Source organism: Chironomus tepperi, unplaced genomic scaffold (assembly GCF_022539635.2).
Source record: "Chironomus tepperi strain 1889 unplaced genomic scaffold, CSIRO-AGI_Ctep_v1 contig_298, whole genome shotgun sequence".
Taxonomy (NCBI): domain Eukaryota; kingdom Metazoa; phylum Arthropoda; class Insecta; order Diptera; family Chironomidae; genus Chironomus; species Chironomus tepperi.
In genome coordinates this window covers 2883230-2905974 of record NW_027226420.1, presented here as the reverse complement: position 1 = coordinate 2905974, position 22745 = coordinate 2883230, and the positions used below count along the sequence as shown (strand labels likewise).

Below are 22745 nucleotides of genomic sequence, written 5' to 3'. Positions count from 1 at the left end.
ACTTGTAATAAATTTGATTAAAATTCATCAGAACTCTTACACCTAAACACTTTACTTTGAGCATCAACCTGTTGCTATAGCGGTGAGACTTTTAAATATTCCTTTAGAAACAAAAAAATGTCATTAAACTTCGTCATTTAGGTATTTTTAGAGAATTAGTAAAGGAATTTAATAAGCGTTCGTCTAAAACTCCAGTCCTGTAGACAGAAAATGCAGGAATGCTGTCTTGGACGAACGATGAGATTTAATAGAAATTGTTAATAAATAGAAACTCATCCATTGGGGGGAATCGTAGCTCTCACCTCTCGATTGGCTATCAAGTGCTTAGACAACTAAGCTATTTGGCTTTATCATTGGAATTGGAACTATAAGGTGTCGAAAACTGTAAAAATGCGATTCTAATATGCAGTAATTGCAAGACTGCGGTTCTTGAACCGAACCCTAGAATTTAATAAGCAACACAATCTTAATCAATGACTGTTTCAGATGAAAAATCATTGAGGGATATTCCCCAAAGATACACTGCGTCAGGAACGAAGTCAGATTGGTTTGGAATGTTTGTTCCATAATGGACTTTGAGGAGGAGTCTGCTTGACCCTTAACCTTTCTAAATAAGTAATCTTCACGGTTTAGATCATTCAATAAGTACCCCAGGCCAACGTGACTGTCTTAACGCCGGATTCTGTAAAATCGATAAGTTAAACTGATCTTAGCCTCATTTTGTGCCTATCCTACGTCATATGTTCTCCGATACTTACGTTTGGTCATCATATCATCTTTTCATGATCAATAAACAAATACATACATGGATATTGAAGATACATATATTTGATATACTTAGATATTGAACTTAGCAACCAATTTATCAATCATCAAACTTAATTTCATAAAAAATTAATTGATATTAGACAATCTGAGCACATCTACTACACTCGTCCAGCTTGAACAATTTTCACCATCTCGCGCTAAGAAAGCGAAGACGAAAAAAAAAATGAGAACCAATTTGCGAAGGCGAAGTTCATATAAATTGAACTTATTTCGCAAAAAATAATTGACACTTGACGATGGCATTTTCAGTGACTCAACTATGTGTATAATAATAATATTTTTTGTCATTTTTTTTTTGAGCGCCTAACCCGAGAGATACACATGAAGAAGGCAGAGTGTGGCTTTCCCGTAATATTTAAATTTTTTTTTGACCGTTACTTTTACTTTTCTTCGTAACGTAAATTTTTATTTCAAAATAAGTTGAGTTTGAATTTTTCGGCAATCTAATATCGAAAAACTCGAATTTGAGACGACCATACTCTGGAAGAAGGCTCCATTAAACCTCCGTTGTTATTACCAAATGGAAGTCCATATGTTTGACGTCCATATGTCTACCAAATTTAGGCGGGTTTCATATTGTGTATAGTAAAGAGGTTCAGCTGTGCCTTTAAAGTAGAGTTGTAAAACAGGTGTCTGTGACAGGCAAAAACCGTACAAAATATTGATAATTTATATGGTTTTTCTACAAAACCATACAAATTATCAAGAATTTGTACGGTTCTTGACTGTGACAGACTGTTTTGCATCATTTGCTTCTTCATTTGTGTCGCTCGGGTGACTATGATTGTGAGAATTTATTTTAGATTTTTTATGATCAGTCATCATAAAAAAGTCGACTAGTTGAGATCAAAAGAAGAATTAATAGAAAGTCACGATGGGAAGTAAATGTAAAATCGCGACCGGTATAATCGTTTGGTTCGTAGAAAAGGAAATAAAGGCATGAATCTATTTTTAAAAATATGTTGCATCTTTTCTTCTCGCTATTTAGCTTTCTCATAATCTTGGCTATTTCGGCTGTTCTTATTTATTTTATAATAAACAATTCCGTGAATCGTCATGCCGAGAGATGCGTCATTAGGTGAGTAAAATGTGGAAAAATTGCCCAACTGACTTTTTTTTCTTTTTATTGCTGCTGCCTGCATTTTGCTTTGAAAAATTACTTTTCTATTCTGACAAATTACTTGACTGACGTTGATGTGATGTAGCCATGGCGTTCTGTGTAGTAATATTTCATTCAAATATCCGTCTACGAATTCAGATACAGAAGCTGTTGCCTTTGAGAATAAATGTTTTTAAAAGATTCTAAGAAAAGCCTTGATGCTTTATTTTTTGATTTTGTCGCAAAATATTTAGCTACGCCTTCATAATTCTGTTAATAATTCTAACGAATTCTTCAGCATAGCTTATATTTAACTTTGTTAATCATATATACGGTTAAGTCTATGGGATGGGGTGATTGGTAGAGGTTTGCAGGAGAGCACCACAACACCCGTCCTCACCCTTCCTGATATATCCCCTGTCTTTAGATACTCCTCTGGACACTTAGCTCAAATTTGATATTGCAACTCGACTTCGGTCGTTGGTTCGAATCCAATATATTCCATATTAGTGCTTTCTTTCAGAATGTGTTTTGGAATAATCGGCTATAAGTTTGCAAAAAATTACAGCTTTTTACATCATGTGCCTCACTAGAAGCATTTTATAGCTCCAAAAACTAATCAGTTCTTGTCATAACCAATATCTATCAGATGCAAAAAACCCGAAGTCTTAATATTGAGTTTGAAGCGAATTCTCCAGCCGATTAACTTGCTAACTAACTTGCTAACTAATTATGAGTCGAAGTGGATCGGTGGTTGAACGGTCTAGTACTTCGGTACATACTTATTGCAATAGCAAACCTGCGATCATGAGTTCGAAACTTGTCAGGAGAAAACTTACCATTTTCGAATCATGTAAACGCAGCTTACAGTCTTCCACAATAATGTCATCAGAGGAGTGGTTCTGATTCCACTTTAAGCTAGATTACTAAGTACTGAGAGGTCTGACACACCCTTACTCGTTAAACAATTAATAGTCGCGAATAGGAAGGATAATTTAGAATTAATTATAAGAAGAACTAAGAATAAGATTAGGAACATTACCCTTCATGCTATTATCCTAAAGGATATTGATAGAACAGACCTTAAAGTATTCAATTTATGCTAATAGCACTCAAAAGAAGAGCTAAAATTTCCTAGAAACCAATATATGAGAATTGCATTCTTAATTCTACATCATCTGTAGTCAATATAAGAATCACTTCACTGATTGTCATATACACTTAATCCAGCATACATTAGAGTAGGAATCGTTAATTGAAAATCAAAATCGTACAATAAAATCTAGCAATTATATAGCCACATCTCAATACAATTGTAAGGTGCATTGTGCCTATGACACTTTTCAAATCCGCTTAGAAATTTAATTACAGACAATGGATATGCCTTTTGTATTACTATGAGATTCTTTGAACAGCACAATGAGTTATTTGGGGTCTTACTTACTGCTGCAACGTCGATGTAGAAACGATAAGACACGATGTCGCCCTAACGGCACAGCGGTCGTGGATGCTGATCTCATTGTTGCGCTCGGGAAACTTGTTAAAATCTCAGAAAGACATAAAGATTTGTAGAATTTACGACCGTTACTTTGGCAAGGATTTCAAAATATATTTCCCTAATAGGTAACGAGATCGCATTTAGGTACCGAACTGGTCTTCCTGTGCCATAAAGGCATGCTCTTTGCCTGTTAGGGCTTGATATGAGAGCTTCACGATTTCTGGAAACAGATTAGCTTTGTATTTAAACCCTAATTCCCATATCCAGCACGTCACTCCAAAAATGCGCTTTAATCTCTGAAACAATAACAATCCCCAAACTTACGTCCATTTCATCATATGTGTAGTATCAATCACCAAAAATGTTAAATCTCGGTCATTATTTTCTGTTCTCATTTTCATAGGCACCTTTACAATGATGGCAAGCTGAGAGATGTAAAATTTGAGGAAAGTCCATTATCTTTTGAATATGAAGGTTGTGACGATGCCATCAACAACGCTCGTCAACGTGTTAGAGACGAAATAAAAATTCCATGTGATTTACACGACAATAAAGAATTTATTCGTGAATTGGAAGATTTGGGTATGCTTAGTGGAATTTATGAAAGAATTCATCACGTCGAAAAAGCTAATGACATAAAGAAAAGCATTGGAATTAAAATTATAAATAAGTGTGAAGGCATGCGAGATCTGAATGTACGAAATGTAAAATGATGTTTATTGAACTAAAATTTTTGTTGATATTTTTATGGACTTTTTTTTTTTGTGTCCAAATAAACTTTAATGTTTTCTAATTCATGTGATGAGTTCTGGTAAGTGTTAATTTTCAGATATAAATTATGTTTGACGTCACTAAGAAGTGTGAGATTAGCAGGTGGGTAACCTATATTTTGTGCATAATATTCTATTCTAGGCATTTTACGAGTTTCATTCATTTCATCCGGTCGTATATATATCAGGAGTGTATTTAGAGGAAGGGGAAGGTTAGTTCTGAGAGTCCTAAAAACCCTCTTCTTTTTGGAAATTTCTGGCTACGCTCCTAATATACATTGTCCGGAAAAGAAACAGATGGAAAGCATTTAAATGTAACCTTAAGTTCTACATAGGTTGATAAGCTTGTCATGGGCAGACGAGAGCTTTGTGCGAATACTTGTCATATCGGCAACACTATTTATACAATCTATATAATGAGAGATCAGTATCATGTGTTGAGATCGGTATCAGATGCCATAATCGGTTACAGGTGCCAGGATCGGTATTAGATGCCATAATCGATAACATGTGTCAGGATCGATATCAGATGAAAGGATCGGTAGCACATGTCAAGATGGATAACAGATTCCATAATTGGTATCAAGTGCCAGGATCCGTATCAGGTAAGAATCATAGTGTGGTATGCAAGTACAAGTTAATCGACGTAAGCTTGCCGAATCACGGATTCTGCAGATGACTTCTTACGCAGATTGCAGCCTTCTCCCGATGGTCCCATTTACAGGTTGCCTCCTTCTACAAATGGCTTTTGTCAACTATGGTGAGAATCGAACCCATGTACTCATGAAGAAGTGATACAGTTGTCAATTCTGTTACTTAATCATTCGGCCACAACAGCCTTAATCTTAAACTGGCAAATTCATCTATATATAGCTCTATTCCCCCGTATTAAACTCTCCTCAGACTCCACATGCTTTAAGTTTCCAGGAATATTTTAACTCAATTAAAGAGTTGAAGGATAAATATTTTGTTTATGCATACATCTTCATCCTTTCCTTTCAGATAATCCAATGAGTATATTTTCTTCAAAAACACGAGTAATTACAAGCCTCACCAAAAAATAAGACCTAAAGATTTAACAAACATTTTAGTTGGAAGCATTCAAACATACATATTTAATTCCCCTTTTATGCTATACATTTTCGGTACATATATCTTCTTAGATCTTGATAAATGCCAAAAGGATATGACAACCCTTTCTCATTATACTGTAAAAATCAAAACAAAAAATAAATTTTCATCTTGGTACTGAAATCATCTATTATCATATGACTTTATATCCTCAAAAGAAAATGCTGATGACAATGAATGTGAAAGATATTTTCCTGACATTTCGTACGGTGACGTAATTGAGCTTGATTTTCAATATTATTTTGATGCCTTAAGATAGAAAATTTCTAAGGAATATGTGGGGTTGGATCTAAATTGATGTATAATGGATCTGGGAGCTGTGATTTACATACTTATTGTAATCAAGGACGAAGCCCTAACCCTGAATTTAGAGTAAGGTTCACCACAACACCTTTCTGTCTCCTGAATACGCCCCTGAAGTTGGTTTCTTAATCTTACCAGGATATCCTACCCTATCCCACCCTACCATGGATATAATGGAGTAGATTATTCTTGGATACAATAGATTTAAAGCACAGTGCCTCCAGCTCATTAGACTGGTTCAAGCATTACATTCAAGCATTATATATCCTAGGATAGCCCTGATCGATGAAGGACCCAACCACATTATTTCCTCAGCCCAAGAGTACCTTGGATAGGGTGGAGTAGAGTAACTTAGGATAGCTCCGGGGTAGGGGAGGGTAGGATATGCTTTTCCGAAATCCCGTTCCCTTAAGATTTTCGGGACTCGGAACGGGACTAGATAGGATGCATCGAGTAGGCCAAGAAACCAATCCCTGAATTCAACACCTCAATATTGTGGATGAGCTTGAGAAATTTTGTTTCTGCAACCGTAATCAGCAAAAGATCTATTCTAGGAATTTGAACAAGTATCACTCTCAGTCTTATGTAGATCTCCGTAGGTGACGGTACAAAATGGAAGAATGGGTCTCATAGATACATCCAGAAATTTTAGAGGATTTTTCTCAAAAATAGAACCAAATTTCCCCAATTTATCCATTAGAACCTCTTTTGGAATGTCTTTAAAGTCACTAATCTACATCATTTACGAACAACCCCCAATACTAAGAATATTAGTTTTTTAGCTCATAAAAAGGATTTTATTACCTGCCATGTAAAGCATGAAAAATAAACACAAACACTTTTGTGACAACCTTCTGTTAAGATGAGTAATGAGACACCATTTAAGCTACATATACAACATTTAATCACAATGAATATCGTCTATCTGACTGTAATAAATGATGAAAGGTAGCAGTTAAGTATGAATTTCCATGATTGTCCTACATCGATCATCCTTCCAGTTGTGACTGGCATGTGTGGAAATCCAATACGACTCTCGACTCGATCACGAATCAACTTCATGCTAAATTAACTAAAATTATCTGCTTCATGACATGTGGCATGTGATGAGCTCCTAATAGAAGTTATTTCTCGTGTTTTGTTAGCAGCTTCCATGTGTTGAGAATATTATTTGCAGCAGGGGGTTAAGTTGAGATGAACAAAAAATGCAAAATTACTGAAAAAGGTAAAAAGAATTTGAATAAAATGATAATTTATGATAAAAAATAAAATTCTTTGAAGCTAGACGTAAAGGGGTACATATGCATAAATTGAATACCTTTGTTGCTTATGATGAACTTTAAACGATGTGGATCATTAGTTATCAATGGAGTAGAGATCGGTTTCTTAGTCTAATTGGGAAATTCTAACCTACCCTACACGGATATGCAGGGCTATTTTAGTTTACCCCACTTCTCCTTCAGCCTAAGAGTATCTGGGATAGGATAAAGTGAAATAATCTAGGAAAGACCCGTCCGGGTAGGTATGGTTGGGTAGAATATCTCGTGTAGGATAGGATATTCCGGAAAGGGTAAGACATCCCGGGTAGAGTAGGAAATCCCAAATAGGGTAGGATATCCTGGGTAGAGTAGGATATCCTGGGTAGAGTAGGTTAGGATATCTCGGGGAGGGTAGGGTAGAATATTTTGGGAAGAGTGGGGAGAAGATATCCCGCGTAGGTTAATAAACTGGTATCCGTTCGCTCAAAGGGGTGAAGACGAGTTTTGCTCCCTGGGTAGGAAAAGGGGTGTTCAACAATCAAAATTTTGCGTCACGTAACAAGTGAACGCCCCCATTTGATGCTTACCATTCAAAAAATGTCTTCATTTAAACCAGAATCTGTAATAAAAATCATCAAAAAATTCTTGTAAATAATTATTTCACCACACATGCTGTCCCCCTCGATCATTCCTCGAGGCTACTTACCTGATACCTGGTTATATCACTAATTTAAAAATGCACACACGAGCGAATAAAATTTCATATTCCAACAAAAAGCAGTCATCACTGGACAGATAATGAAAATTAAGGTACACAATGGGATCTGAAATTTGCACTCAAAGCATATCCAAAAATGCGTAACATCACGTTCCATTCTTTTTTTTATATCATGTTTATTCTTTCTCTCTCTCTCTCAACAAATAATAGTATAAGTAGAATGTTTTGTCACATGAAAAAATATATATTTATATATATAAAAAGTATTCTCGGATTTTATAGTATTATGAATAAAAACAAGTTCATTTGACATTGATTTTTTTGAGGAATATAAAATGTATCTCATCTGCTTTTAAGTAATAATATCATCAATATTTTGAAAATTTTTCATTCTTTTTTTGTCTCTTTGCTTTATACTTTACACAAAAATAATGAGATTTTATTGAGCTTAAAAACTTTTTACGTGGGGGTCGTTTGTAAATGACGTCTGCTAGGTATGATGAGAATTGGGTTCGAAGCATGAGTTATTAGACTTAGTGGGAGGGTATGATGTAGTCAGAATATCATGACAAAAAGAATGATAAAGAAAAAAATGTAATATTTCCCCAAACCCCATTTTATGGACATGCCACTGTCTAAACATGCAATTGTAATCCAATCGTATGATCATTATAAACCAATCAGAGGTTAATTTTAGGAAAACCAAGATTTAATAGACTTATAAGATGTTCATCGTAGTGTACTGTCGAGTTCAAGCTACCGACAAGCAATCAAGTGATAAATCTCATTAAAAACCAATAAAATGGATTGAAAACATGCATTACAACTTGCAGCAATCAGAAATTGCACTGATTTTGACGATTTCACTTTTGTCAGATAAAATTAGACCAGTTCAGCCTTTTATCTGTTAGTTCTGGTATCTGAAAGAAGGCTAATTATATGCAGAGCTAGAAGACGACTCGAATTTTGTATGAAGTCGAGTCAATTTAAGTCAACTTCGGTATACCAAATATGTAGTAGACTTTGACTCCGGACAGTCCTTGATATCATCACTAGGATTTTCAATATAGGGATTAAATTGAACTGAATCTCGGTATTGGTCTCATACAACTCAATCCTGATATTGAAAACACTAGTCATCACGTTACCATTAAGGATTCTCAATGCCAGGACCGAGACTGAGAATTCCCGAGTAGACTTGGCTTCATTATTGGAAATTTGTCGAAACCGAGACTCCAGGAAACCACAATTACCATATGAGCATGTCCATTGTATGTTTAGATACTCTGCATTAAAGAATTGCAAAATAATAGCTTTCGGGGTTATTGACCTCATCTAAAAACGACTCCTTCAGACTAAAAACTATTCTTCTTCTTTTTTTAAGTAAATACATTTCTCATTTTTTTATTATACACAAAGAGCGTTAAGTCTATCTAGTACTACTTAATCATTAATTTCATTTTTTATTTATGTTTTAAAAAAAAGCATTTATGATATTACTTAACAAGACGCAATAACCAGAAAGCATTATCAGTGACGAGCTCCCACATATGTTGAGTAATGTTTGTTTCATAAAAAGCATTTTTTTGTTTTAATTCTTATCGATAATCTTTTGACTCTTAGCATATAAAAAAAACTTTTATTTTTATTCATCCACACACATTCTCTCTCTTTAGTGCCGCACACAATTTTGGCATATTTTTAATTTCATTTTTCCTTAATTTGCACGATCTTTTTTGCCCAATTTCTCGATTGATACGTGAGACTATCTTTTATATCCATGCGCATCTTTGCAAATTCTAGTGCTATCACTTTGCTCACTTGCTGGTCGTTTAAGGCTTTGGCATTTTTATATATTTTTTAATAGGGTGCTGGAGTTCAGCATAGAAGTCAACAAGATAAGATTGAAATAAATTGCATTTAAAAATCTCCTAATTAAGAACATTTTAGGCAATGACTTTCATAATATTGGACTGATAATAATTAATTTGTACTTCTCTAGGTTATATTTATATACAGCAGTGTTGTTGGTCTTGATGCTTGCTTCGTTCAGACAACATTTGAGCCAAAACTGTCATTAGACAGTGAAATATTGTCTGGACGAGTGTTTAGCATCAGAAGAGTTTGTCTGGAGATTAAAGAAAGTAAGAATTGTGGGATGCAGTCGTGATTTTAATGTAAAATCTTGGAAGCATCATGTCCTTAGAGGTTTTCAATAAAGGAACTCAAAAAGGACAATCAAAACGTTCCTTCCATAATTATTTCTGAATATCTTTGAATTCTGGACAGAATTCTGACATTCTTTGATTTGTGGTAGTCAGCATATGCTTTGTGACTTTCTGACTGTCATATCATCTTCCTAGAAAGCACACAACGTGGGAAAGACGAGAATTCAAGCAACAAGTCGACTTGACCAAAGTCTGCCATTGGATTCGATGAAATTCGATGAAATCCAGCATTAAGTCAAGCGTATCGACTTAGAGTCGAATTTTCCGTCTTTTCCAAGCAATGAGCCTTCTCAGTAAGCTATGCATGCTGATCATGTGCCTGAAATAATCCAGAAACTGTCGCATAAATCAAAGTATGATCGCTAACTAATGAATTAAGGCTCTATAAGCTCTAACCCCTAACTAATGAACTAGGATCCAATGTCCCCCAACATTCCTCACAGACAAGTCACTCAACAACACCGTTCCCATAGTCCAGATTAATTTACTGATCGTCCGATTTGCAAAAATGCGCATTCAAAGTCATTTAAGTTGAGATGACTCGATCTCATTTTGTCTTTTAGTCCTGAGATACTTATAATTAATTTTCTATTACTTTCTATCCATCCATACACAGACACACACACTATTAACTGTAACCAATATCATCATATCATCATCTTCTTAATCATCATTGTCGTCATAACATCAGTATCTTATTATCATTGATATTCCTATTTTTGTGTTTCTTCTTAACCGACTTTAATCAACATAAACTTGTCGTAAGTGTATCTGTTGTTGTATGACTAACACTATATCGTTCCGAATCAAGTCGTGAGATTCGTCGATTAAATGGCATTTGTTTTTGTGGTGCGACACTACACAATAATATTGATTTCATTTGATCAACAAACACTAAACGGAACTTTTTCACTAGCACAACATATATGATGAAATTAACACTGGATGATAAAGCAATCATAAAATTTGATATTTTAATAAGACGATCATCGATGTGATTTGAAAAGAAATTTTCATAAGTATTACTAAGTACAGCAGGTGTATTGCATATGAGAAATACAGCGACAACTGCAAAAAGCATTGACGTCAGCTTTATGTCTTGCATTTCTCTCTGTGTCAGCTGATATCTCATTCTGTTGACTGTTTTGACTCTCATAAATATTTGTAGATTAAAGAATGTTATTGCCGACAATGGAATTATATTTATGACAATTAAGTACATCCAATGTATGTAAATATTTACATAATAAGGATCACGTCTTAATTTACTGGCACGTGGACAATAGAATGTACCGTGATCAATATCTTCGCCTTCCCATAGTTGCAGCTCAAAGAATTTGCATCCATTGTAAATTATTGAAAATGCAGCGACTATCATCATGCAAAACTTTGCATGCTTCTTTGTACATAATGATCTTGCCTTTAATGGATAACATACAGCAATGTAACGTTCTAATGATACTAACAATGTCATGTAGGTACTGGCAGTTTGTGAGATGTTTGCAAATGGAAATACCATAATAACCAGAAATGGATATATGTTGTAATTGTAGAACTTCATACGTCCTGTATATGGATATATTGCAGCTAGTCCAACCATTAACATTGCGGTTATTAACACAAGTAAGTCAGATATAGCTAATCCTATAAGTAAATGATTAATGCTGTTCCTCATGCGTGGTCTAGACAGGACAAGTATTGTTATGATGTTACCAAAGATACCGATGACTAATTGAGATCATCATCACAATTGAGAACGAAGAAAGGAATAAAAAAAAAAGAGATAAATTAATTCAAATTAGTAATAATCTTTTATGGTTTATGATTAATATATTTTATATTAAAATGACATTCAACAACGGATATGAGATAAGAAGGAGCATGGACAAATGAGGGATTAAGGGAATCCCTTCAGCCTGGGGGTGAAGCCAGAGTGGTTTTGTGTCCCTTTCTCCTCATAAAATCATTGAAAATTGAAGGAAGTTAAGAATTGAATGAACGCCTTTGATATCCAAACAACTACCTTGGCTATACTTCCGATCCTAATCCGTTCTCCAGACAATTCTGTAATTTGATGGAGTTTAAGTCAGGACTGGTAATTGAGCAAGATTTTGGATGAATTAGACAATTAAAGTCGACTAAAGTAAGACATTTAGTCCGCAACGCGAAGAATCGATGAATTGACCTCCAAGAGGCGTAACGGAATTCCAACCATACCCATCTAATTCCGCCTTAAGAGCCTTAAACATTAAATTAACGGCTTCTAAGAAGAATGGAATTTTTTCATATTTCCTATTATCATTTTTGACTCACTTCTCCCTTTGAGAATTTAATCAGAGGAATCAATCATAAAATGCGTAATTCTTTAAATAATCCTGTCCAAGCCCAAACTCTATTCTCCCCAAAACAAATATTCTTGAATTTCAAATGCAAATTCCACGAAAAACATTCCGTGAGGGTCAACACAAGTTCAATTTTCCTGCTACATAACATCCAAATGACCCAACAAAAAGTGAAAAGTTAATTGGAATTTTTCGCAATAAATTTAAATACGTAGGTCGTTTGATATGATTCATACTACAGTTGTTTGAAAAGAAAAAATTTAAAAAGGCTCAGACATTAATGAAAATTTATTGAAATTCCTTGTATAAAAGAAGTCAAGATGTGGACATTTTGTGGTTGTTTTATGTAGAGCAATATGAATAAGTCAGTAGACTGCAAATGAATTTTCATTCGGATGTTTGAGGTAATTTTGATGGGTTTGTGGTGACGCAGATTAAAATTTGAAAAAATGAAACCCAGTTCAGTACATTATGTTCGGTAGGGTACCGCTGTGTCATCGTATTGACTGGTTTTTGCACTGATGGAACTATTCCAAACCATTTTCTGGTGGAAAATGCGGGTTTTTTAGATTGTGCCGCTCGGGACAAGTCTTTTGTAAGTTAAATTAACTCTCCTTATCAAGAATTGTTTACTAGTAAGTAAGGAGGAGAGTCAATTCCGAGGAAAGTAATGAATCGGTCTATTAAGTATTACAAAAGGAATTACGGGTTAATCCCATGAGTATTTGTCACTTATGCGTCTTATAATGAATAGATTGAACAATACACGATGAAAGTATTATCACAGTACTTATACAGAATTAAATCTTAATCTAATTGGATTTTCAAGATGATTTGGGAATTTGAGATTAATCATGTCACCTGTCATGTCATCATTACATTTGGGAAATTTTGCATCCGAAAATTGAAATTAAATTAAACACATTGCACATATTGAAATGAAGCCATCGGCGCGACGAGTCTTCAGTATGCTTAAAACCAAGTGACAGCCACTTGTCGAAAACAACCAAATTTGTCAAGTGGGTGACACTTGCCCTAACAAGTCCCATTAGGTACCGTAATGGTCCTTATGAACCATGAAAGCATAATTTTTGGCTGTTGGAGTTGGTTTCAAGTAAACTGCTGCCTCAACGCCGTGGTTGCAACATTTCGATATGTGGAATCGTGACCATCCGAGATTGTTTCGCCCTTAAATCCATCTTTATTTCGTATAACCTGTTGGAATCAAGCTGGCTAATTGAGAACATCAAAGTGTTCAATCCCAACAAATTAATTCAATCAACTTGAAATTTCCAAAAAGCCGACTCAATACAAAATAAAAAATAAATAACACAGCTACTGACTCACACATGCCCAATAACATTTATTTGTTGTGAATGTCAATTTTCATTAATTTTGAACTTCAAAAAAAGTTCAATGAATTAAATTAAAAATTTTAATTTTTTTTTATATTTACCTCCAATTATATTCATTCCAATTCCATTGAGCCAAAATCCAAACATATAATGATCTTGGGGATCAACACATGTCTGCATCGAGAGATTCTCATTCACTATAATCAATGGATCCATATTTATGTCATATATTCAGCACTGTATGTATTTGTCACACTCTCTGTTCCTGTCTCTCTCTATTAAAAATAGTTTGTTTCTTTATTTATGTTTTACTTTATATCTGTGGAAATATAATGAACAAGATAAATGTGTAAGACACTCTGACTGAGAGAAACTTATGATTATTAAAATTGAGAAACACAGATGAAAAAGATGAAATAGAACGTAAATAAAATTATACAGCTTAAAACATATTTCCTTATCATTTGTCAAAGAGAAAATATTTTGTTTTTTGTGGCCCGTGACCAGGAGTGTATTTTGACCCCAAATACCCATCCTACTACTTTTTGACATATTGACAAAAATACCCTTAACGGCACCTCATTTTTTAGGTGTTTTGAACACGACACCCCATTTGACGGCCTCATTTTCCAGACAAAAATCGACTAACCCCTCTAACCCGTCCTTTTGGGTATTTTGGCCTCGAAACCCCTCCCCTCTCCTTCCCCTCGAGCGACATAAATGAAGAAGACTCCGCTATCGATCCATTTGGCGTCTATATGGTTGTCAAATATAGACGGGTTCCAGTAGAAGCTCATAAAAGTGGTTTAACGGAATCTATTAAATAGTGTTGAGCAGCCTGTGTGTCGCGGCACACTAAATATTTTTCTAAATTTCATGATCTGTATGCCATGTACGGTTTGACCGATGCTTTTCTCCAAGGTGTGCCACGAAAAATTAAAGATTGCTCACCACTGCATTCAAAGCTCCGTGACGGAGTCTACTTCATTTGTGTAGCTTGGCTCACAAGAAATTCCAAAGCAACATTCAACCCCTCCCCGCTAGCTGTCAAAATTCTCTTCTTACTCCTTTCCCTGACTTCTATCACTAATAAGAACCATCCCAAAAAAATATAGTAAAATAATTAAATAAACGAGCCCATGGATTAATGTTTGTATATGAAAATAACATGCGGATGGATAATAAGTTGACGTCGAGTTATTCGAAGGTGAGGGATAGACACTTATTACACAATTAAACTTCTTATTCGCTGTTGTTTGTTGTTATTTTTGTTTATATCTTTTTTGTGCCTTCTTGTTTACTGTCAAAAAAGTTGTGTGTCTGGTAGAACAAGCTACGCTTAAAATATTCATAAAATGTTTATAACAGAAGTAAGTTGGAATAAGGATCTAGTCTAATTAATATTCCGATTTAGTTTACAAAATGCTTATTTTTTTTTGGGTCAAAAACTTTCGAAATTTATGCATTCTTAAAGAAATTTCCGCACAATTTCATTAATTTGACTCTTACTGGATTGCCTTACATTCAGCATATCTTGTTTCTTGTGGCTGTATATACACCAATTTTGGAATCTCATTTTAATGCGATTTTTTTATTGCGGATTTATTTTTATTCTCTCTTGAACTTGATTTTAAATATTAAATACATCTGCATATGATAATCAGCACGTAATTTGCTCATTATCACTGAAAAAACCGGCTCGATGTTTGCTTTTTTTGAGATTTTCTGAGATTTTGATATGAATTTCTTTTAAAATTACTAAAACAAAGTCTGGGTATATCTAATACATTTTAGACGTGATATTATAAAGTTGTTCTTAATTGGTCTTTAGGGAGCAATCACAGTGGCTAAGTTGACATTTTACAATCATGTGAATAACCAACTATTCATGATTTTACTCAGAGGAACTGTAAAATTTAAGTTTCTTTTATATGATTTTAAGTGACTTTATACTTAAGTGTTGGTACAATAGATTCTATCGTTGGATGGAATCGTATGGATGGCACAGCTAGAGCTTGGGATCCTCACTATCTGATACTGCAGTAAGTGAGTAAGCAAGCATCTAATTGTTTTGACATTATGTTAATAGCACATAGCACAAAAGTCGGTTAATCGATTAAAAATTCGGCATCAGGCTGGCGTAGTTCTTGGCTACTGTTTAAGCGACATTTGTTATGAAGACTCCGTCCCAAAGCTTTTAAGGTCCTGCCTCTTTTATTAAAATTAAATGACGACTTCCCTTTAGTATCCCTTGATTCTCCTTGGCATAGCCGTTAGTATTTGTGTCACTCCAGACACTCCCGACACTTCCATGCCACACGGAGATGGATGCTTCTTCATATGTGTCACTCAGGCTTATCCAAAGCAGTGTTGATTTCTTGCCTTTGACTTCAAAAAAATCTTTCAAAGTCAGCTAAAAGGCAAAGACAATTTTTCTGCCTTTGCGAAGGCAAAGGCAATGTCCATTTTAATGGCAATCCATATCAAGACTGATCCAGAGTAGCACAAATTGGTTAATTGATCAAATATCCAACTCCAGAACTTGATGGTTCTAACTTTACGCAGGATTCGGATTTTGGAATTAAATCCGTCACCATGTCAGAGTCACGTCAGTCATATGCCGGATTCTGAATCGATTAACCGACATGTGCTACTCAAGCAGTCCAGGTAATAAGAGTAATGTTCACAAATTCTATACTCAATATTGCATAATTCACTCAAAAAACATTTATATTTTTCAAAATATATTCCACAAGTCAATCCACTTTTACTCAAAACAACGCCAATCCACAAAAAACAACACAAACCGGTGAAACATGAATCCAAAAAGAATGTAAAAAAAATTTATTCAACATTTATTTATCCAAAGCTATATCATTTCCACAAAGTTGTCAAGTTTCCATTTGAAAGACTTTTAATGCAAAAATTCCTTTTCCGATAAAAATGAGCACTTTATCATCATTTGTGTCTAGATTATAACATTTTGATAAGCAACATCTTATTATATCCAACTAGATGCTTTCACAGTCACTACGTGTTTAATTAGCGCCTCTTAATATGCTTTAACAATCAAAAATTATCTTCAAAATTTGAGTCTATTTATAACTTTTTTTTTGATTATATTATATCTGGATATAAGGCACTATTCAAGCTTTTAGAGATGAAAATTTTCCATCCAACACTAATTGATATTCGTGTAATGCAAGCAGCAACAGATAGTAATAGAAATATTAAGTTATGCGGATAAAAACTTCATCAATTGTATAATCAGCTTTTGCTACTTCCAAATTTAGATCATCATCTTATTCCTCATGCTGTTAATGACAATTTTTTTTTAAATTCACTTGCGAAAACACGAGACACTTGTTCGATTCATTTTGATAATTATTAGGAATACTCCACACAGGCACTAGCTTTAATCCACTATAATTAGTTCTTTTTTACACTTTTAATTAGTTTATATCATCCTAATTACGCAATTATATGAATATCCATGCTTTGGTATTACTTAATGATCGACAAAGTCTCATGATAGCGACGTAGTACGAGGAGGACGTGCAAGATTGAGAATGCTTAATAAATAATTTATTAATTTCTTATTTTAGGGCATTTATCGAGGAATCGTTTGTTTATTACGTAACGTAATTGACTATTTGATCCTTCTGCTCTCTTCCGTCACAAAATCTCTATTGAGACTCAGTTTGAGCTTTATTTAGCATGCAGAGACTAGCTTTATCCATTGAACCACATAGCCTCCCCCTCCCTAAGAGAGCGATGCTTAATTAATGAACTATTATTGGGAATGTTTGGAAATAATGTAGGGGACCGTTCATTTATTAAATAACGCTCTAAGGTAGAGCTTGAAGTCGAATTATGTTTGAAATTGAGTCGACTTAAGTCGAGCAGAGCTTGAAGTCGAGTCGACTCGAAGTCGATTCAAAATAAATCTAAACGACTCGAGTCAGCATGGTTTGAGTTGCGTCGCGTCGAGTCAAGTCAAGTCGACTTCAAGTCAAGTCGACTTCAAGTCAAGTCGACTTCAAGTCAAGTCAACTTCGAGCTCTGGAGAAGAAGAAGGAGTTCAAAAGGTAGATTTTATCATCAAATCGTAAGTAAAAGGTCCCTAATACTTAGGTGCAGGTGAGGGGAGATCACATTTTGTTAAAAAGGGCGGGTTAGGAGTTTATGAACTCTATTTTCAGCATTACGTAATTTCCAAAGGTTCCCAAAATCCTAACTTCATCATCGACTCTAAATGATATTTCCATAGTATCTATCCCTCATTTCGTGGAAGAAGTAACCCACAGATGATTCTGATAACCCGAGAAAGACATTTTTATACATACATATGTATAAACAGTAAGTCTATTTGGAAATTATAAAATATAAATTATTTGTTCCTTCAAGGTTGAATTTATGGCTGCGACAGTAAATAGATTTTTTTTTGTTTTTATTTAGCCGTTGCTGTTTGGAATGATGGAATTAAAAGACAAAACAACAACAACAAAACCAGCGTAATATTACGGCATATCACATAATGTATTTATATAAATTTTTCATATATTCCACTATGCATTCGTAATGATTTTAGCAAATTTTATTTGATTAATTTGTTGACTCAAAATGCTCATGCTATTCACAGTTTGGGTATGTGACTTTGGATGATTTAGGATTAAATGCCGGAAAATGGCGCTTTATCTTAATTTTCGTGAAAAATTAATTTTCATTGAAAATGCGGAAGGAAATTTTACTTTGAAGATTTATTGGTGGGAAATAAATTTTTTTTGGGTGTTGGACAGGGGCGTAGCCAGAAAATTTTATTGCAAGAATACCGTTAATTTTTGAATTTTTTTTAAATGAAAACAAAAAATTTAAAAATAAAAAATACGTTACAAAATAAAAGGTTTTCTGATTCTTGGTGGGGAGCTCAACACCCCCTTCCCAGGCAACGCCTGTGTTGTGAACAGCACTAGAGAAGGGGCTGGTGATTGGGAGTCAATAGCAGTGGTGGGCAATCAGTGTGTCGGGGCACACTAGCATGCAGTCAAAAATGATTTAAAATTGTCATTAATCGTATCACGTGTGCAGTTTTAGTCGAGGCTAAAAACCAAGGTGTGCCACGAGAAACAAAAGGTTGCCCACCCCTAATCAACATAAAGAATCAGCTAGTTGGGTGGGGTCGGGCTTGTTGACACAATTTCTTAAGATTTCCTTTATCAATTTAACTCCCGTAAATGGAACTAAAATGACCACTTTGAAGTTACTTAACATTCAAATCAGACCCATTTTAATGTCCAAAATCCAACACGTCCCACAACAAACAAAAAAAAAATCAAAGAAAATTTTTATTTAGATTAAGTGTTGACTTTTTACCGGATAGAAAAATGGCATTTAATCAAAGTTTAAAAAAATCCTTGCGGTCTGGGAACTTTTTTCTTTTCATGTAGGTAGGAAAGGTTGAATGGAAAACTGCATGGGGTAAAAATGGAAATTAACTGAAATAATTTTACTTTTGGCTACAAAAAAAAAATAAACTTTTTTTATTAAATTTTTGTAAAGTCTGCTTGTTCTTATCTCAGACAAAAATTTCAAGTCCAATGGAAGCGATAATCTTTTGATTTTATTTTGAACATTTTAATTTGTCTAAAAACTTATTAATGTACAGATGGTCTATGAATATTTTGGATTGAGAATCTGATTGATGTGAATTCAAGGCTGTGTCATATTTGTGGATTATTTGGGAATTATCAGAGCTTGATATGGTAGTTTTTGAGTTGATTCTAGTCGAGTTGTTGTCCTGAATTGGCAGAAGTTGCCGAAAGATAGATCTGACGTTCTAAACGCGGCTTTGGACCCGTGCGCTCCAGCCAGGAAAAGAAGAACTAAGAAAATTGTTGTTTCAGAGTCAATTCGACTTGAAGCCGACTTTGAGTCAAGTTCTTACAGACAAAATAATCAAACCAATCAGCACAATGCAGGCCATAGCCATCTCCACCTTGACAAGAGGTGTAGGTACCCTGACAGCAACATGATGTCTGTTTTCGAACAATTTATACAGCAAAAAAGGAAATTCGCTGCATCATGCTGTTCGGACAAGTCTAATTCAGTTGACTGGTTCATTGATTAATAAGTTTAGAATATTTTAATCAGCTTCATGTGATTTTGAATGTTTTGATGTTTTGAATTAAAATTGTAAATATTTGAATAATTGAATTTTAAAATAAATATTTACACTTGAATCAATTCATCAAATTAGAAGAAATCAAATATTTTGGATTTTATGCTGTATGAATTTTGTTTTGAAGTAATCAAATGTATTTTTTGATTTTTGATTGCGCTATTGATGGATCTGCCCGAACAACACAATTGAATAAGGCTCTAAAATGATAGTCACACGTCTTTGGACTGAATATTCAGACTATTCATCACAGTGTGTCTTCCAGGGTTCCTAATCAATACCCCGGGTAACACAATTGATAAAGGCTCTGAAAAATAGCCTTAAAATCTCCACAAAAGCTCGTTTAATGGCACTAAATGGATGTTACCTCTATTTTGCAGTTATATAGACCTAAATAGAGACTGTTACCATTTTATGTTAACGAAGCAGCTTTGCCGAAGCCTCCTTCATTTGTGCTACTCGGGTTTTTCATTTTTCACTTAATTATTTCATTTAATATTCTTGAATATGCAAAAATAATTAGCAAATCACTCAATTCCTTTTTTTTTTAATTCTTACAATATAATGAAAACAATTTTAAGCTACTTTGAGCTGTTCTTGCCAAAATTTATGAAGAAACGAATTAAAACTTTTTGCAATAAATTTGCATTTACATTTGAAAATATGTTTCTTTTTTATCAGCAGAATATTCATGCACAGTTACTTGAACTTTTTTATAATTTTAATTCGATTTATGAATTTAATTTCCTTAAGTAATTTTTTTTTTCAGGTATTTTGTAGTGTTTTGAGTGGTTCCCGAACAGCACAAAGAGTAAGAATTGCAGAAAATCTGGCTAAAGCAGTGATGGGCAACTTATATGTCGCGACACACGGTAAATGTCATGAAAATTATGCCGTTTATGATTTTGGTCAAGCCCTACTACCAAGGTATGCCGGCAAAAATAAAAGGTTGCACATCACTGGTCTAAAGATTGACTAAACTTTGATTTGAGACTGGATTTCATCAGATCTGGTCTATTGACAGAGTAATGCTGGTTTTGGGCTAGATTTTCAGCCAATTCTACACACTGTGCTTTCAAAGATTCCCGAGCAGCACCTTGAGCGACACAAAATGATAAAGGCTATGTCACGGAACTTTAAAGGAACTCTTTTATTAGCACCAAATGGAAGCCACCTATTTTTGGCAGCCATATAGACGCCAAACCGAGGCGGCTTCCATTGGATATTAACAAAAAATTGTGTATTCATTTGAGTCGCACGAATACAATTCAATCTTGCAAAACCGCCGCGTATCGGTTCATTTTTATGCCAAAATTTTCGCCGCATTGTACTGCTTGGAGTCATAAATTCAAAAATATTTGTGAGCACTTGATTCAATTTTTGATTAAATTAGTTTTAAAGTCACTATTTTTTCAATTTCAATTCCATCATTGTTTAGGTATTTTATTGATAAAAAAAGACAAAAGACGACGACCACTATTGTCTGTTCTATTTTAATCCATTGACTTGTTCCACCTTAAATTATATTTTTTATATATTTTAAATTCCACTAAATTGATCATCTCATAATCCAGCATATAATCCACAATAAAATGCGCTTTAATTAACGGTTTAATGGCCACTTTGCACTTGTTCATTCTACACCTTATTTTATTATAGTTCCAACTTCCTTCAACTTCTATTATTAATTCACTATTTACCAGTATTTAATAACAACAACCTTGATATACGAGCCACAAAAGAAATGAAACTAAAATAAAAAACTTGTTTTTAAGAATTAGTTCTTTTTCAGACACTATGAAGCATGAAGTCAGTCAGTCCAAATATGACACCATGTGTTCTCATTTGCATCACTAATCTACTCACGTTTTATATATTTTTCTTTAAAAAAATATACACAAAAAATCAAAATAATTATAAGTAAGGAAAAATCTCGCCAAAAATGAGTTTCAGCACATCTACTCAGCTAAAAGACATTTTCTCAACTGTCTTACTGATATAAATTTTTTTCTGTATTTTACTTCTTTTTTTTTTTTTTTGTTTTTTTGTTCCGCTTTTATATTTTTTTTTTATTTCTTCTTTCCTTTCCTCTGTTCTCACCAAAACTGTAAGCGAAAAAGAAAAGACTCACTCACAATGTGTGTGTTGCTTTATTTTGGCAAATTCGATGCTGCTTTTTTTTTTATTCTTGTTTTAGATTCAAAAAATCGGAGAGACATCGCGAGTCTCTCTGCAGACGATATTTTGGATCTTGCTACATCGACACACGTTCGAGTATTGACAAGCTTACTAACACAATAAGCAGCAGTGCTGTAAAATCGCTCAACCACGCGACTGCTTTTGTTTCTCCGGCTTAACTCATCATTATGAATTAAAAATTGTTTGTTCTTGGCATTTAAAATGAATAAATTTTGAGAGAGACTTGCTGTTAGGCATCATTAAAGCATCCCACACCAGAGAATCATTGCCATACAGTTAATGTGCATGCAAAAAGGAGAATTTTTTAAAAAATTATCATCAGAGTGGCAAATGTCAATTGTGGAAAGAATTAATTTCCATTCCGATAAAGCATTTAAAGGCAACAAAGTAAAATAATGAGAATTGAGTAATAATTTTTGAGAGAATGAGAGAATTTGGAACTTTGTGAGAAAATGAGAGAGAGCAACCTGATGCTGACATGCCGGGAGAGGATATTTTGCAGACACAAGCTTCTCAATTTTCTTTTATTAAAGCAACTGATGATCTTAAAGAGAAATATTTATTAATTTTTATACTAAAAGTAATCAGCCGCAAATTCCTTTCGATTAATTCTTGGTCTTGACTTTTTTTTTGGATTATCTCCTTCTCACCCCTTAAATGCTCAATTCGGAAGCGGAACGCATTCCATTAATATTATTTGATAATAGACCAATTTTTCTTTCTTTTTGGGTGTTTATCTTTGAAATCAAGAGGCAGGCAATGAAAAGTTATTAATATCGCAATAGAGATGTGTCATGACTTCTTCGTCGTCACAACACTGTTTCTTTATTTAAATAT

The 22745-nt window shown here is 34.1% G+C and overlaps 2 protein-coding genes across 3 annotated transcripts; one reads left to right on the top strand and one right to left on the bottom strand.

Annotated features, from left to right (window-relative positions):
• Nucleotides 1-1639: 1639 nt before the first annotated feature.
• On the top strand, nucleotides 1640-4222 carry LOC139092354 (uncharacterized). Its single transcript, XM_070642706.1, has 3 exons — nucleotides 1640-1743; nucleotides 1817-1906; nucleotides 3829-4222. The coding sequence occupies exons 1-3, from the start codon at nucleotides 1703-1705 to the stop codon at nucleotides 4136-4138; spliced, it is 441 nt and encodes a 146-aa protein (XP_070498807.1). The 5' UTR covers nucleotides 1640-1702; the 3' UTR covers nucleotides 4139-4222.
• A 4749-nt stretch (nucleotides 4223-8971) lies between these two features.
• On the bottom strand, nucleotides 8972-22013 carry LOC139092131 (FMRFamide receptor-like). 2 transcript variants are annotated; one of them, XM_070642429.1, is made up of 3 exons: nucleotides 21845-22013; nucleotides 13633-13850; nucleotides 8972-11562 (listed from the first exon to the last, which is right to left on the bottom strand). In XM_070642429.1, the coding sequence occupies exons 2-3, from the start codon at nucleotides 13745-13747 to the stop codon at nucleotides 10580-10582; spliced, it is 1098 nt and encodes a 365-aa protein (XP_070498530.1). In that variant the 5' UTR covers nucleotides 13748-13850; nucleotides 21845-22013; the 3' UTR covers nucleotides 8972-10579. The 2 variants fall into 2 exon arrangements, with proteins under 2 accessions (XP_070498530.1, XP_070498529.1); XM_070642428.1 differs by lacking the exon at nucleotides 21845-22013 and adding an exon at nucleotides 21576-21797.
• Between the last annotated feature and the right edge of the window lie 732 nt (nucleotides 22014-22745).